The sequence below is a fragment of the Notechis scutatus genome, chromosome 5, assembly GCF_049901735.1.
Source record: "Notechis scutatus isolate UNSWTSFEM ecotype Mainland chromosome 5, rNotScu1.2, whole genome shotgun sequence".
NCBI classification, from domain to species: domain Eukaryota; kingdom Metazoa; phylum Chordata; class Lepidosauria; order Squamata; family Elapidae; genus Notechis; species Notechis scutatus.
Window position 1 is genome coordinate 56,440,958 of NC_142013.1, and position 14,718 is coordinate 56,455,675.

The 14,718-nt window shown below is 34.0% G+C and overlaps 1 protein-coding gene and 1 long non-coding RNA gene across 5 annotated transcripts in view; one reads left to right on the forward strand and one right to left on the reverse strand.

Moving 5' to 3' along the window:
• The window catches only part of PDXK (pyridoxal kinase), a 76,042-nt gene extending 62,667 nt beyond the window's left edge, over nt 1-13,375 (forward strand). For 2 of the 4 annotated variants that reach the window (XM_087967562.1, XM_087967564.1), the window contains exons 8-12: nt 1,341-1,452; nt 2,888-3,024; nt 3,505-3,571; nt 5,267-5,381; nt 8,677-13,375. In XM_087967562.1, the coding sequence (XP_087823688.1) occupies nt 1,341-1,452; nt 2,888-3,024; nt 3,505-3,571; nt 5,267-5,379 (429 nt within the window). In that variant the 3' untranslated portion in view covers nt 5,380-5,381; nt 8,677-13,375. Of the gene's footprint in view, nt 1-1,340; nt 1,453-2,887; nt 3,025-3,504; nt 3,572-5,266 lie in introns of all 4 variants that reach the window. The other 2 variants (XM_026674030.2, XM_087967563.1) reach the window with 1 other exon arrangement.
• Nucleotides 1-14,718, reverse strand: part of LOC148130487 (uncharacterized) — a 30,227-nt gene that overhangs the window by 2,174 nt on the left and 13,335 nt on the right. The window lies entirely within an intron of this gene.

Consider the following 14,718-nt stretch of genomic DNA (forward strand, 5'->3'; position numbering starts at 1 on the left):
TCTATATTTTTTGTCTGGGGTGTCTATTGATTTCAACCTTTAGCAACTAGTAAGATTCCTAGTTCCTGATATTATTTTATCCTTCAAATTCCTAACAATCCACAAGTAAGACAACTGGAATATTTTGTTCTCAAGCAAATTCTTGAGAATGCCTTGATGAGATTATACATAAAGAACTTTGCATTTCCTGGTGTTACTGTTTATCTCCTATTGCTATTAAGGAAGGGTATTTAAGGAACTATGCTCTTTTGGGAAATCAGTGTACTGGGAGATTTAGATTTGATATCTTAGATTTGTTATCACCAGCCTTTCTCTAAAATACATGGACTTCATCTTCCAGAATGCATCAACCATCATAACCACTTTTTAGAATGTCTGGATGTGAAGTCTATGTAGTTTGATGGAGATCAAGATTGCAGAAGGCTGTGCTGAATCAAAATAAAATCAGTTGTATTATACATTGTCGAGTGCACTGTTTTGGTACAATTGGTACTGTTTTCATGACACAATCCTGCCAATTATGTCTGTAGAAGTGCCATTGATATCAATGACCATTGGATGTCCCATCCTGTTATTACTGCTTCAACATCTGTAGGCTGGATTAAAAGCAGTATATCTGATTCTTGCAGTAAAATATTTTGACATTAATTTTACTAATTATATTCTGTCAAAATGAAATTCTCATTCTAAGACAATATTATTAAATGTCAAATTAACTCTTTTAGCTGCAGTGAAAGGCCCAACTTTAGTAGCCTGCAAATTAACAAGTTTTAAGCTTTAGTTTGGCCACCTGTTAAAATCTCTATTGAACAATTTTCCTCAACATATTGGTTTATTCCCATACAATATTATAAGACGTAGGAAAATCTAAGCTTCAGACAAGTAATAAAACAGGATTGTTGTAATGTCATCTCAGTCTTTTAATGTTCCATATTAAATGTAAAATCACCGAGCCGGTAGTTACACCAGTCAGATCCCACCCCTGAAAATGACACTGCATTTTTCCACCATGTGCTCTTTTGTTCAGATATTCTCATTTTTTTTCTGTTTCCTTGCAAAAATATCTTTCTTTCTGTTAGTGCCATAGATCTACTAACTGAATAAATCAGATCTAAAAGATTTATACATGCTTGAATGCACTGAAGCAATTTATTGCCAGAGAGATTTGATCTCTCATAAGGACAGTTTTAAATAATTGAAGCTGTGAAAATTGTTTTCTTTGTATTATATTTTATATAAAAAGGCATGCAGTTTAGACAGTTACGTCCCAAGAAGCAGAGTCACCATCTCACAAACACACAAATTAGTACTAATATATTTTTCCTCATATATTTGGAAAGGTAATGGATATGCTCCACAATATGGGACCGGAAACGGTTGTAATCACCAGCTCAGACCTTCAGGCACCTTCAGGAAACGATTATCTGATTGCATTAGGAAGCCAAAGGAGAAGTATGTTTTATTTTTAATCAATAGTCTGTTCTATTGTTAGAGCATTTACAGGTAGTATGACACTTATCCAATTTTTCCCATTTCTGTTAATACAAAGTAAAAGTAATGCTTTGTTTTCAGCTACTATTCAAATATATAAAGGACAAATTGCAGAAATATACAAACTTTATTCCAATAAATATTTAAGCTGCAATCCTATCTCACTTGAGAGTATGAATTTTTGAATTAAATAGAGTTTGTTTCTGAGCAGATATCACTTAATGTTAGTCAGTGATTTTCTGTTTAATAGAACATTGCTTTGTTGTTGTAATAATGCTCTGTAAAATAATTTTATTTACAATATGAAGGAAGATGGTTGTAACTTTGCCCTCTTCAGTAATAGTGGTGATGCCAATTATATTCAAGAGATATATTAGGCAATTAAAAAAATAACATGTTCTGTTCTGATAAGCTGTATTTTAAGAATGGCTAGGTGTACTTGTTCCCATTACAATTTGCATTCTTTTAATGCTGACTTGTTTAAAATGGATGGGATTCACCATTCCATTATCTAGCTCTCACTCCTTTTAAAATAATTGGTTATATTGCACCTTTAGTATTTACTAAAGGAAGTCAAACTGTTCAGGTGCTGAATCACTTTATAAATGAACTTATGTGAGTTAGATATATCACCCACATCATGGAGAAGCCTCACAGGATCTGAAATGCCACAGAATTCCATATCATAAGTAGCTGTATGTTCCACAGGGTGAAAGAAAGCACTATGAATGAAACAGCTTTTCAGATGTATTGACTCATTGGCGCATGTTATCGCAGTTCAGAAAGTGTAATTGAGTCAACAGAAAGTAACTAATTTCATTTCTAAAGATTCCAAGTTTTCATTGAAAGAGGAGACTTCAGAAAAAATATACATGCCTAAAGATTGAGGGCGAGGAGGGGGAATCCTTAATTCTGCAAAGTCCTCTAGCCCAATTCATTTCGGTGTCAAAGTCCAATACTTTATTTTTTCTCGTGCTCCCACAGAATTGCAACATGCACCCAATATTGTTCATAGCTTGTTCACTGTCAATGCATCTTGTTCACTATCAGTGCATCACACTATAATGTATGACAAAGCTATGCTGAGATGTACTGTTCTATAACTTTAACCTTAGACTAACTTTAACCTTAGACTGTCTACTATTGACCTCACCCCTTTCCTAAGAGGTCTGTAGGGGGCGTGCATAAGCGCACCAACGTGCCTACCGTCCCTGTCCTATTGTTTCTCTTATTCTTTTATTTTTCTTATATGTACCCATTTCATGTATTCACAACTATGTATACACTTATACTTATTATCTTGTAAACAATTGGCAAATCAAATAAATAAATAAATAAATAAATATGATTACATAGTTGAGAAGAATATAACTAACAGGTAATAATGCCTTATTAGCTACAGCAGATGGCACTATAGTGACACAAAGGATCCGAATGGAATCTCCCAAAGTAGATGCTGTCTTTGTTGGGACAGGAGACCTATTTGCTGCTATGCTCTTGGCTTGGACTCACAAACACCCAGACAATCTTAAGGTATGGATTGGGTTTTTTTTTTCATTTCCTCTCTGTATCAGTTACAGAAAAAAAAACATTTGTCTGTTCTCAACAGGATCAAGATATTATACAAAATAAGTCTATGTATTAGGTTAGTAAAAGTCTGGGTGGCCATAAAATAATTCTAAAATAAAGTGAGACTCTTATTTGGAAATGATGCTAAGCTTCTGTTTTAACATAATAAGAGTGATCGTGGACAGACTTTGGACTGATGTTAAAACACAGTATATAGTTTCACCCACCAAAGGAAAAAAAACATAACAAACCAACTTCTGTCAGGATTAGTATGGTGTATCAGTTAGGACAGCATTTCTATAATAGGGAAATAGTTTAAAAAGTAAAACACTTTTATTTGTATTTCTTATCCAATTTAAATAATTAAACTGTCAATCAATATATGTGGCCAGAGACAATGAAATGGTAATACTGTAAAACTTTTTTTCCTTTTTACAATTGCAGATGGCCTGTGAAAAGACAGTATCAGCAATGCAACATGTTTTGCAAAGGACCATCAAGAGTGCAAAGGGTAGGTCAATTTCATAATGATTCTATATGCAGTTATTTATTTATTTAGCATATTGTTCTGTATACAGTATATTCATTTATTATTAGAAGGTTTTCTAAAAAGTGCCATTGCTGAGTGACTGAGCATGTGATTTGCTCAAGTCCCCAGTTCAGTTTCCTGTACCTCTAGTTGAAAGGATCAAGTGGACAGATAATAAAGGAGATTAATGAGGCAACCAGACTTCTGTGTTGATTCTATTGTTGATCTATTCATATAACATAGTAACTCATGGTTTACCTTATGGTTTAATGAATTATGGGTTTGAACAACACATGAAACTATGCATTACACAGACAAAACTCACAAGGAGCTAATTATTATATTTAGCCCAATCTGTTATGTAAATCCAGTAGGTTGCTGAGTCCCATTATGATTTCCACTAAGTCATAATGTGATTTGGTGTGGTGGGGAGCATTATATAAGGTGAGAATCCACTCATATATTGGTTTACATTATGTGTAAAACAGGCTACCATTACTTCTTCAGTAATAGTGACAACAATAGTATTATGTAACAACCCAGCCAAAATAAGTCAGGTTCTGATTAAATTAATCAATTGTTAATATGCTACAGATATTTTCAAAAATTTTATACCTCTGTGAGAAAGTAATTTAACTTTCAACAAATCTGTATGTTTGATCTTTAAAATTAGTTGGATCCAGTTAGAAACAGGAAGAAAAATTATGATGCTCTATTCTCTTATCTTTCTTTCATCTTACATATAGAAGGTATTGCAGGAGTCACTGGCATAAATAGTTTCAAAGTGGAACAGACCAGGTGCATTAAAATGACAACTCCTCTAATTTCCAGCCAGTGTGATGTTGGAGTGGGGAAAGTTGCCCCCATTTACAGAAAATAGTTCTGATTATGAATATGGGCTACAAGATGGATTGGCATGGTGCTGAATAAGTAGAGATAAAATTGCGAATGTTTTCTAGTCTGCTTTTCATTGTAAATACAACTTCAAAGTACAAATAAGTAAACCATAAAATGCAGTTTTCAACATATGAAATTAAAATAACAGAACAAAAAGAAGATAGCAATAGCTCTGAGACACATGCACACATTTTTTTGTCTTGATTGTCTGGCAACATTGTGTTTCCTGTATTGGAGGCTTTTAAGTGTGGCTTGGCTCCGAGTAAATGGACAGCTATCATTTATTAGGAAGCTAGGTTTCATCTGGGTGCCTGGTTGGGGTGTGTTTGAGCTGGAGGTATCAGGGGGGGTCTGTTTACCAGCCAATCAAGCCAAAAAATGCTACAAAACAGACAGAAGATATTAGAAACACCAATCAAGCAGAACACAGCAAACTCCAAGACCAATAAACACAGATTCCATTATGATCATACATCTACCTGTAAATAAATTAATATCTTCCAACAGCAGACTAGATTTATTTCCCAGAGATAGGCATTCAAATATTTGGGGTCATTACAAAAAAACCTACATACCTGAGACTCACAGATTTCACAATTCTATTAATGTTCCATATATTAAATCTTCATGCACTGATCTAAAAACTGTAGTAGAAGGACAGTAAAGTTTATTGATGATGGGAGAGGTGTAGGTTTAGGAAAACTGAGATTTTCTTATGCGCTGTTTTATGTTAATATTTAATTTCCATGGTATTGTGTTTTTTGTTTGTTTTCTTTTAAGCCCAAGCTGGAGAAGGAAACAAACCTAATTCAGCCCAGCTGGAACTGAGGATGGTCCAAAGCAAAAAGGACATAGAAAATCCAGAGATAATAATAACTGCTACTGTGTTGTAAAGGTTGTGTACCTCCTAACAACGCACAATGTATTGATGTCCTCATTTTCTTTCCTGTAAATTGTGATGTTTGCCTTAGATCTGTGACAGAAACCTGACTTCCATGAAATAGTGCCCAGCATAGATGAGATCCACTACCAAGCACATGTGCTGGCCTTGCTTGAATTAAGAGAAAAAAAGTTAGGTGTGTATTACAGCTCCCTCCCAGGTATTAAAATGGCTGTCAAATTAATTTAATTTCATTATAAAACCTGGGTATAAGCACACAAGGTTTCCTGCCTTGCCAAAGATTTCAAGATTGCATTTTTAGTGAACCAAGTGACTGGAGTATATAAACTGTGGTAAAGTGTCATGTGCCAATTAAGTAGTTTACCATTTCCCTTAAATGAAGAGTTTTGGTAGCCTGCTAAAATATTCAGTACCTCAACTGTTCTGGAGCATAAGAGAGGTTCAGGCAATGAAAGGGGATGGGTGGGTGGGTTTTTAGGTACTCTACACAGGCCTTGGAGGTATAACATGTCTGAACCATTCCCATCTGTGAATAAATCCAAGATTCCACTGTCCAGAGGTGCTAATCCTTTAATATTGAACTATTAAAAATATCCCATGTCATATTTTTGCTTAGAAAGAAATGATGATGTGTAGAATATAATGGTGATTCTACCTCTGATAGAATAGGCTTGATTCAATTTTATCAGCTTTTTCCTTACTGATATACTTACTGAGTATCCCAGTTTATCTTCTGACAACTAAGAGTGACATGATAGGCTATGTGTTACATATTAAGACCAATTCACTGTTTATTGCTGCGAGTGAGAGTATTCCTGTTTTATGAATGGAGAATTAAATTAAAGCACCATCTAATAAATCAGTTACATCAGAGGCAGAGTTTTAACACACTAAGCATTGCTGTTGCAGTTTCTACCCCTTTCAAAAACATAGCACACTTTCTGGAAATGAACATAGATTTTTCTGGGAGTTTAATGTCCATTAATATTGATTAACCAGTACAGACCAATCTCAAGAATTTACAGTTATTAATAGTTTACTCTAAAATAATTCAGTTGTGCATTGCAGTGAAATGTAAACATGTCTAAATATTCTGGAAGTCAGTAAAGTACAGGACTTCTTTTGCATGCAATCTCTTTTAATATACTGGTGTAGGCTTTCGTGGCCAGTATCTGTTGTGCTGTGTTGGGCTTTAGGGTTTAGGGATGGTGGCCTAGACAACAGATTTTCTGATGTTTCACTGACAACTGTGATTGTGGCCATCTTTGCCTCTGAAGATACCAACCACAGTTGCCAACTAAGCATCAGGAACCTGTTGTCTAAACCTCAGTCAGTAAACCGTGAAGCCCTACACTGCCCAATCTCTTTGAAATTACCAAATTAGCTTTGATTCTCTTTATTAGTCTTAAGATCATGCACAATTAATTTTAAATTTATCTCTCATTTCTTTGCCCCATTGTTGATTTTTCCGTAAGTTATATGGAACAGAAAAAAACAGGGTATCATATCAATCCACAATCCACATCTTCTTTACAGGTAACCAGGGTATTTTCATTATTTCTATTAAATATCATTTTCTTGGGACATCTTTGAAACTCAGATTCTTGCAAAACTGCTGTCATTAACATGTGAAACTCTTGAAGCAACCTGTGAATTCCATTCTTAGAATCTGAAAGACTTATTAACTTTCATTTATTAAAAATATTTAAATGATCCTTTATCATACACCTGAAGGGTTTTTTCTTTCTTTCTCCAAAGTGGTCTTCAGCATCGAACAAGTTTCTCACTAGTGGCCTATTTTAGGGCTAGGGCAATATAAGACCTTCTCTGTCTTCTGGAATAGCCTTTCAGTAATGTGTAGGCATGACAGCAGAAAGGGACAGACTACCTACATCTTACCTGTGGAAAGAATTAAAATGTAAAAAGCACTAGCACATCATTGATTGCTTTCATAAACTACATTGCCCAAATATTGCCCACGTGCCCTGTCCCAGCCTTTCAGTATGTAATCATAGCATCTATATTTGAAGCTAAAAGACATTTTGAACCACTTCCTAGACCCTGCACTGTTTTGGAAGCCATATTTTGCATGAAAATGCCAATATAAGTCCTTTTGGAGAAGATAGCATTTCTTCATCCAGCTATCTGATCATAGCTTCAAGCATTCCATTAGATGAATCAATCTCATTTTGGTAGAATTCTGATTTCAGGTTTTCAGGTCAAAGCACAATAGATTCCGACAGTGTCTCCCACATCTCTGTATCATCCAGATATATCTTGACTGGATACCTGGTTTGCTTTAGAAATAACACTTTTAGAAGTTTTATTTAATAGTTTAGACCAATGGAACTCTTATTTCTTTTGGGGGGGTTTTCCTTTGTCTCTTTTTCAGAATGTTTACTTTGAATAAGAATTTCTTTCACCTACTCTTTTAATTGTTGGAGGCAAAATACAAACATATGTTTCTTGTTAAAACATATTTAACAGATCTGAGAGAAATATATTCCCTTTAAGATAAAATCAAAATGCAAACACTGTATCTGAAAAAGTATTTCTCTTGTTGAAATATGGAAAAATTCTATAATTGACTGAAATTTGTAGTCATTTATGTATTGTTACCATTTCCATGAAATAACCTTTAAGAAGTTAAAGTGTAGGAAATGTGACAATCTACTACAGCATGAGATTCCTGCCAACAGAACCAAACAAAGCAGTTATGTCAACAATTGCCATTCTAACTTTAAAAAAAATCCAATATCACTGTTCACTGCCCTACCTAGATCCAACACAGTATTCAGACTGGGGGAATATAGTTTTGAGGGGGAAAAATATATCTGAGCACAGAGACTTTACATCTGTTAAGCCTATTTGGACATTTAAAAGATTCCAGAAAATATCAAGGATTAAAGTTGCATTCTACTCATATCACTACTCATAATTTGGGGAAATTTGAAAATAAACAATCATAATTCTTGCCCTGCGCTCCTACTAGGTGAATTAGTGCCATGGTATTCCTAAATCTGGAGCAACTATATTGAGGCACATCATCTTTCATAGAAAAATAGATATTTAAAGCTGCAATAATCAAAAATATACTACCAGTTGAGCTGATAATGCCATTTCCCTGGTCATAAGTTAACTAGTATGTATCAACTCAAATTGAGCATTTGGAATTTGAGGGTTTTTTTTTAGATAAATGAGAATCATTTTATTTTTAAAGAAAAAGTGAATGTTTATTCAATACAGAATTTTAATTATGTCAAACCTTCTCAAATGCCTTCTCTTGTAGAATAATCACCAAGCCAGTACAACTGTAACCTTAGCCAGGCATCCAGCTAGTCTGGAGAGCAGCCAAATATTCCTTTTGGAGGAAAGAAAAGATCCCTTCAAAATCAACCTACATCTTCATTTTATAATAAATTTTAAATATTACTTTAAAATGATGTATTTTAATACTAAATATTATTTACCTGTGTTTTTAATTCTGTGCTGGCTAATTTTAATCATTCCCCTAATTTTGAGGAAAAACCTACAGTGTTGCTCCTGCTATAGACATTGATTCTTATGTTTTGAGACTCAACATGAAGTAACTAAAGAAAAGGAAATATAAAAATTCAGTATGTTATCACAGATCATTTGGTAGTTGCTGAGGTTTTTAATTGCTTTACATTATCTGGTTACATATACAGTAAATCTACATATTGCATAGAACAGTGATTCAGTTTTCCTATGACTGTTTTTTCTTTTAGACAACCAGTTCCAAATACTTTTGGAATCAGAAGTATACAAAGCTACTAACAAATACTTTATATATTGGCATATTCATTTAAAGGAAAGAACATTTCACAGAGTACTTGTCCTACTTATAGGCTCATCCATGTCATTTTTATCCTCAACTGCGTTTTAATATATACACTATTAGAGATGACTGTTCCTCAAGTGTACCCATCAAGTACCAGCACTATCCTCATACATCTCTCTCTCCCCCTCCCTCCCTCCCTCTCTCCCTCCCTCCCTGTCTCTCTCCTTCCCTCCCTCCATTTTTTCTCCAAAGAGCAGTGAAATGGATCAGAAGAGAGGCAATGGTTTATTATAGCCATAGGTGGGTTTGGGTAACACATAAGCATCAAAATTTCTAAATAAATCCTGCAGAATGCTTTTTTTTTTTTTTTTAATGCTCTGCTCTCGCATGGAATCTTACCATTCTTCTGTGGGAACTCAGGATAAGATAATTATAGGATGAGATAATTTTGGCATTACAAAACTGCACTTATGTGCTTGGCATCTTCACTATTGTGTGAGATTGTATAACGGTATCCACTATTTCTAAAGGTTACCAGTCCCTGTCATAAACCATAACAAATTCACTGGCTGATTTATACAAACAATAAAGTGATTTCTTGGCTTGGCTTTAGCCATTATCCCAAAGTGTGAACCCAACTATGTTTTTCAGCATCAGCAACTTAAGATACTTTAATGCAAGGAACCAGACTCTTTCTCTCTCTTTGCGCGCGCATGCGTGCGCGCGCGCGCACACACACACACGCAAAAATATATGGACACAAAGCTGATCTGAGCTAACTGATCTGGCCTAGCTGGATAAGAAACATGTTGAAGTTAAATAGTGTGTATTTTAATACTGGCAGAAGTATAACCATGTTGACATATATCACTAAATTGAAAAACTACTACTACTACTTTTTAGTAGTTGTTTTAACAAAAATAAATGGTGGTGATCATTTGTTGCTCATATGTATCTCACTTTTTGCAAGGACCATTTATTTCAGTATATCTGTGAAAGTAATTTTTATTACTATGGTTTGAATTGTTTGTGATTCACAAGAAGCTAATTATATTCTTTAAAAAATGTGTAACTGGATTCTGGCACGCTTAGATTTTTAACAAAATAGCTTCAGAAGATGACAATGTTGTGCACAGAAATCAATAACAGGAAAATAGTTAAGCAATTAATTATCTTCCTGAACTTATTTGTTCTTTAAAATATACTGAGTGAGGAACCTCTAATACATTTGCACATACTGTAATCTTTTACTAGCTCCTCAGCTGGACCAAAATTCATGTAAAATGAAGCTTAAGTTAACTTTAACATACTTAATACTTTCTCACCACCTTGAACATAATAAAATGTAGAAAATGAGTAGAAACATGCATGTGAAAACATACAAATCCTTGCATTATAACATGCTTTTGACAAGCAGGTACATATATTAAAACTGCTTTCTTTTTATATTTCTTTATCAAATTGTATTCAAAATGCAGCAAATCTGATCAACGCAATACTATACAAAGAATTTAGAGGACCAAGATTTCTAGCTAAAGATACTGCCTTGTTGAGTTCCCTGATTTGTAATCTTGACTGGGTGGTGTTAATTATTGTCTGTCTGATACTGTGATCATATTTGTTTCTTGATTCATAATATATAGCAGGAAAGATTGTAATAAAAGTATGTTTAATCAATATGACTGTGCATAACTATGGTTAGATTTTCTTTTTGTTGTAAGCTACATCAAATTTAAACAATACCAGATTAATTTTATAGTGCTGTTAAATCAGGTGGCCTTCAATTTTTTTTATTACTTCATGTGAACATGTGCATGATGAGGATCATAATGTGAATGATGACTGAGGATCATTATCAGCATGTGAAATGTCTGAAGAGAATTAACAATCAAGTAACCATGAGTTCATACAAAGGGCTCAATCTACCTTGAAAAATTAGCATTTTCATTCTAAAGTGACATGGTTATCTCTATCCCTTAATTAAATCATATGGAGAAGACCTATACAAAGCATTGGATGTTTTATTTGGAATATTCATGAGCACAAAGGTAGCACATGTCTGCAGTGCATTAAATCAGCCATTTTGTTTCCCAAGACTAAGCGGCTGTTTTAAAGTATTGAATGCAGGACCAAAAGTACCTTTTGGAGATCAATTCCAACGGACTACATAGCCCTTGTAATTAGGTTTTTAATCTACATAAAGTGTAGATAAAGTGGATGATGAACATTTCATTACATATTCTGCACATCTACCTAGTTTGATATGTTTACAAAGTAAGGTAGGGATATTTAAAGTGACTGAATCTACAACTGAACTTTAGTAGTTGCCAGATGTGTAACAATAAATTTAATGTTTTTCCCTGCTTTTGATCATTGTTGATTTGGTGGATCTAATCCCAGCAATAGACCATGGCCTTTAGATTAAGGCTAAGGGGATAGGGGGTTGATCAGTGCTTGCTACTACATTAAATTACCTTTGCACTCTCACATTCAGTATGAAGATAGTTGGGAAAGAGTAGAAACGGACTGTATTAATGATCAATTATTCTGATCTGTGAGCTGCTTACACAAAAATCTGTATTTACAAGAACTGGAAACTTCTAATGGGAAAAGAATACTAGAGCCAGCAATATCAACTAATTAGTAGACCCCTCTCATTCCATTTTTTTCCAAGAGTCTCCTGCTTTTAAACTTGAAATGTTGTGGGCCATGTCTGTTTGTGATGTAAACTGTGGCCTAATATTTCTCCTGTCCAAATGGATCATAGTTAGAGATCATCCTGTACAAACTTAAATCATATTAATCACAAGGTAACATGACTTGGAGTGCTAGTTGAACAAAGTTGCAATTCTAGAACCTTATTGAAGTATTTCATTCAAATGTAAAACATTGTGTTAAGTGTTGAGTACTTAATAGATCACCTGCATGGGAAATGGCATTAGAATTCCAACTTAATTAGAAAACTGAACTTCCTCCTTTAGGGGGAATTAGAATTCCAACTTAATTAGAAAACTGAACTTCCTCCTTTAGGGATGCTGTACATGCAAGTGCATTTTTTGCTTTCTCAGATTTTTAAGTGTAAAATTTAGTCCTTAAAATCAAACCTAAAAGAATGGAAGTGTTTATGGTGGAATTGGCAAAATATAAAAAGCAAATATAACAGCAAAGAAACATATTACTCTCTTGCTTCCATTTGGAGTGAAGTTAGGCTATGAGAAGAGGGTGATATTTTGACCAACTGCATTTACTATTTTCCAAAATTCTAGTTCTAAGTCTGGATGATGCCATCCAAAGACAATTGATACCTGTGCAACTGGAACTGGTACTCCAAGTTTGCCTACCTTTTTGAGCAAAAATGTATTCTTGAACTTATTCTTGTATTTAAAATCATGATTTGGGTGCATTTAAAGAACACAAAGTAGAGGAAGCACATAAAAGTTACTGCTAAATTGTGCCATATGTTAATAAGTGGAAATTATGTGTATCTTTGACATATTGCCTTTCATTGCATTGCTAATTAGAATAATAGTTGTGTCTAGAAGAATGTGGCATGTGTACTCTGTGTGTGTGTGTGTGTTGAAGTTCTATGTACATGAAATTAATGTAGAAATTAAGGCTTAGCAGTGCAGGCCTTCAGCAAGGGAAATAAAATTATATATTTTTATAGACAGTTGTACAATTTTAGGTCTCAGCTACAGTACATCACATCAGCTTCTTCCAAGAATGTAAAGCTGCAAGATTGGATAGAAGAGGGTGGCTGTGGAAATGAGAAAGAGAGTTCAATCAACCCCAACAGCCCTAGATGGATTTAATTAATAAAGATGCCTTTGAAATATATTTTTAGCTCTAAAATATTAAATGGAAAATATTTATGAGCAAACTTTCTATGTCTATGACATTTGTGTAGTGCTTTGTATTGAAGAAATCAAATGGTTCTATGTTTATACTTCTTATTAATTGTTCTTGAGTTCTAGGGACAATAAGTAGACAAATAATTTTTATTCCAGAAAAAAGAATCTATGTGATGTGCAGTTGTGTATAACTGTTAGTGGCCACTGTCCCTATGAAGAATGTTGTTTGTATATTTTCTGGTTTGGCACATGTGACTTTTATCCATTTTGTAGTAAAGTTTACATGCTAAAATATGTAATAAGTAGAAAGATAATAAAGTCAATGAACAATCTAAGTGAAGACCAAGGTTTAATTCCTGTTGAACAAAGTGCAACTTAAGAGAGTCCTTTTAAAAAAATTAATGTATTTTTTTTTTAAAGGAATCTCTTAAGTCTTGTGTTTCATTAAAATAGCTGAACTAGTGATGTTATGATTCTTCGGAAGGTCCCTTGTAAGTTTGCTCAAATTAATGAGGCACATATGTCCCAAAAAAAGCATATAAAGAGAAAATTATTTTCTAGGAGAATATATTCTTTAGATGTAATCATAAAAGAATGGAAATGGTTAAAAGAATTTTTAAAAAACCTTCAATTTTCTAGGTTAGATGCTATAAAATAATAAAAAAAGAAGAATATTATGGGATATTAGTTTTCTATTTTCTTCTTCAATGGAAGAATTATCTTTTGCATTACAGGTTACAATATATTCTTGCACAAAGCCACCCATGAATTTTTAACTAGTATACCATAAAAAATGTGCCACCTGCAGATAAGCTGACCCTCAATTTTTTCCTATATTTTAATATTCACAACTGGCTTATCTGTGGGTGCAACATTTTTCATTGCATTTTGGTTTAAAATTTGAGGGTCTGTTTCTACAGGTGGGCTTATTAATGAGTATGTACAGAATATATGGATAGAGAATATATGGATAACAACCTCCTCCTCTCTCCATATATATCATCCTGTGCAAAAGTCTTAGACCATCATTAGATTGGTTGTGGCAATAATATAATGACCACTATAATTATGACTGGGTCTCCTTATTAGAATACAACCAGAAAATACAGGAAATTTGTAGGCAATATTTAAAAATAGGAAAAAGCAGAAAAAAACTGCTTCCATAAGCTAAAGTAGCAAATACGTAGCGTGACCTCCCCTTACACTTGAGCAACAGCAGACACCTTGCTCCCATAAATCTAAATGAAATGAAACTGTCAGAGTGTTTGCAGCATGACTACTATTGTGAGACAATCCAGGAGTAAAACACAGGACACAAAGGTTTTTTCTTTTAACGGTTTATATACAAAACTACTATATACATACATACACTAGTAGGCAAATACCAGGCAATCAATCAATCTTCAACTCTACATGGAGAACTACAATGGAGATAAAACATGAGGAGAGATACGCCCTCTCATGGCCTCCCTTCTATAGACAGCTTCTTAAAGCGGCAGTAACTCTGCTGACTCATCCTCATTGCATCAGCATTTACAGCAGTCTTAGAGCAGCTGGTCAGCTATTAAATCATTACCTCAACACTTCTCCCATTTAAAGCTAAACAGCTGATAAACCAATGCTTTAACATATTCCTGAGGTTTCTCCACAGGCTTTGTTAATATATCAGCTATATTAT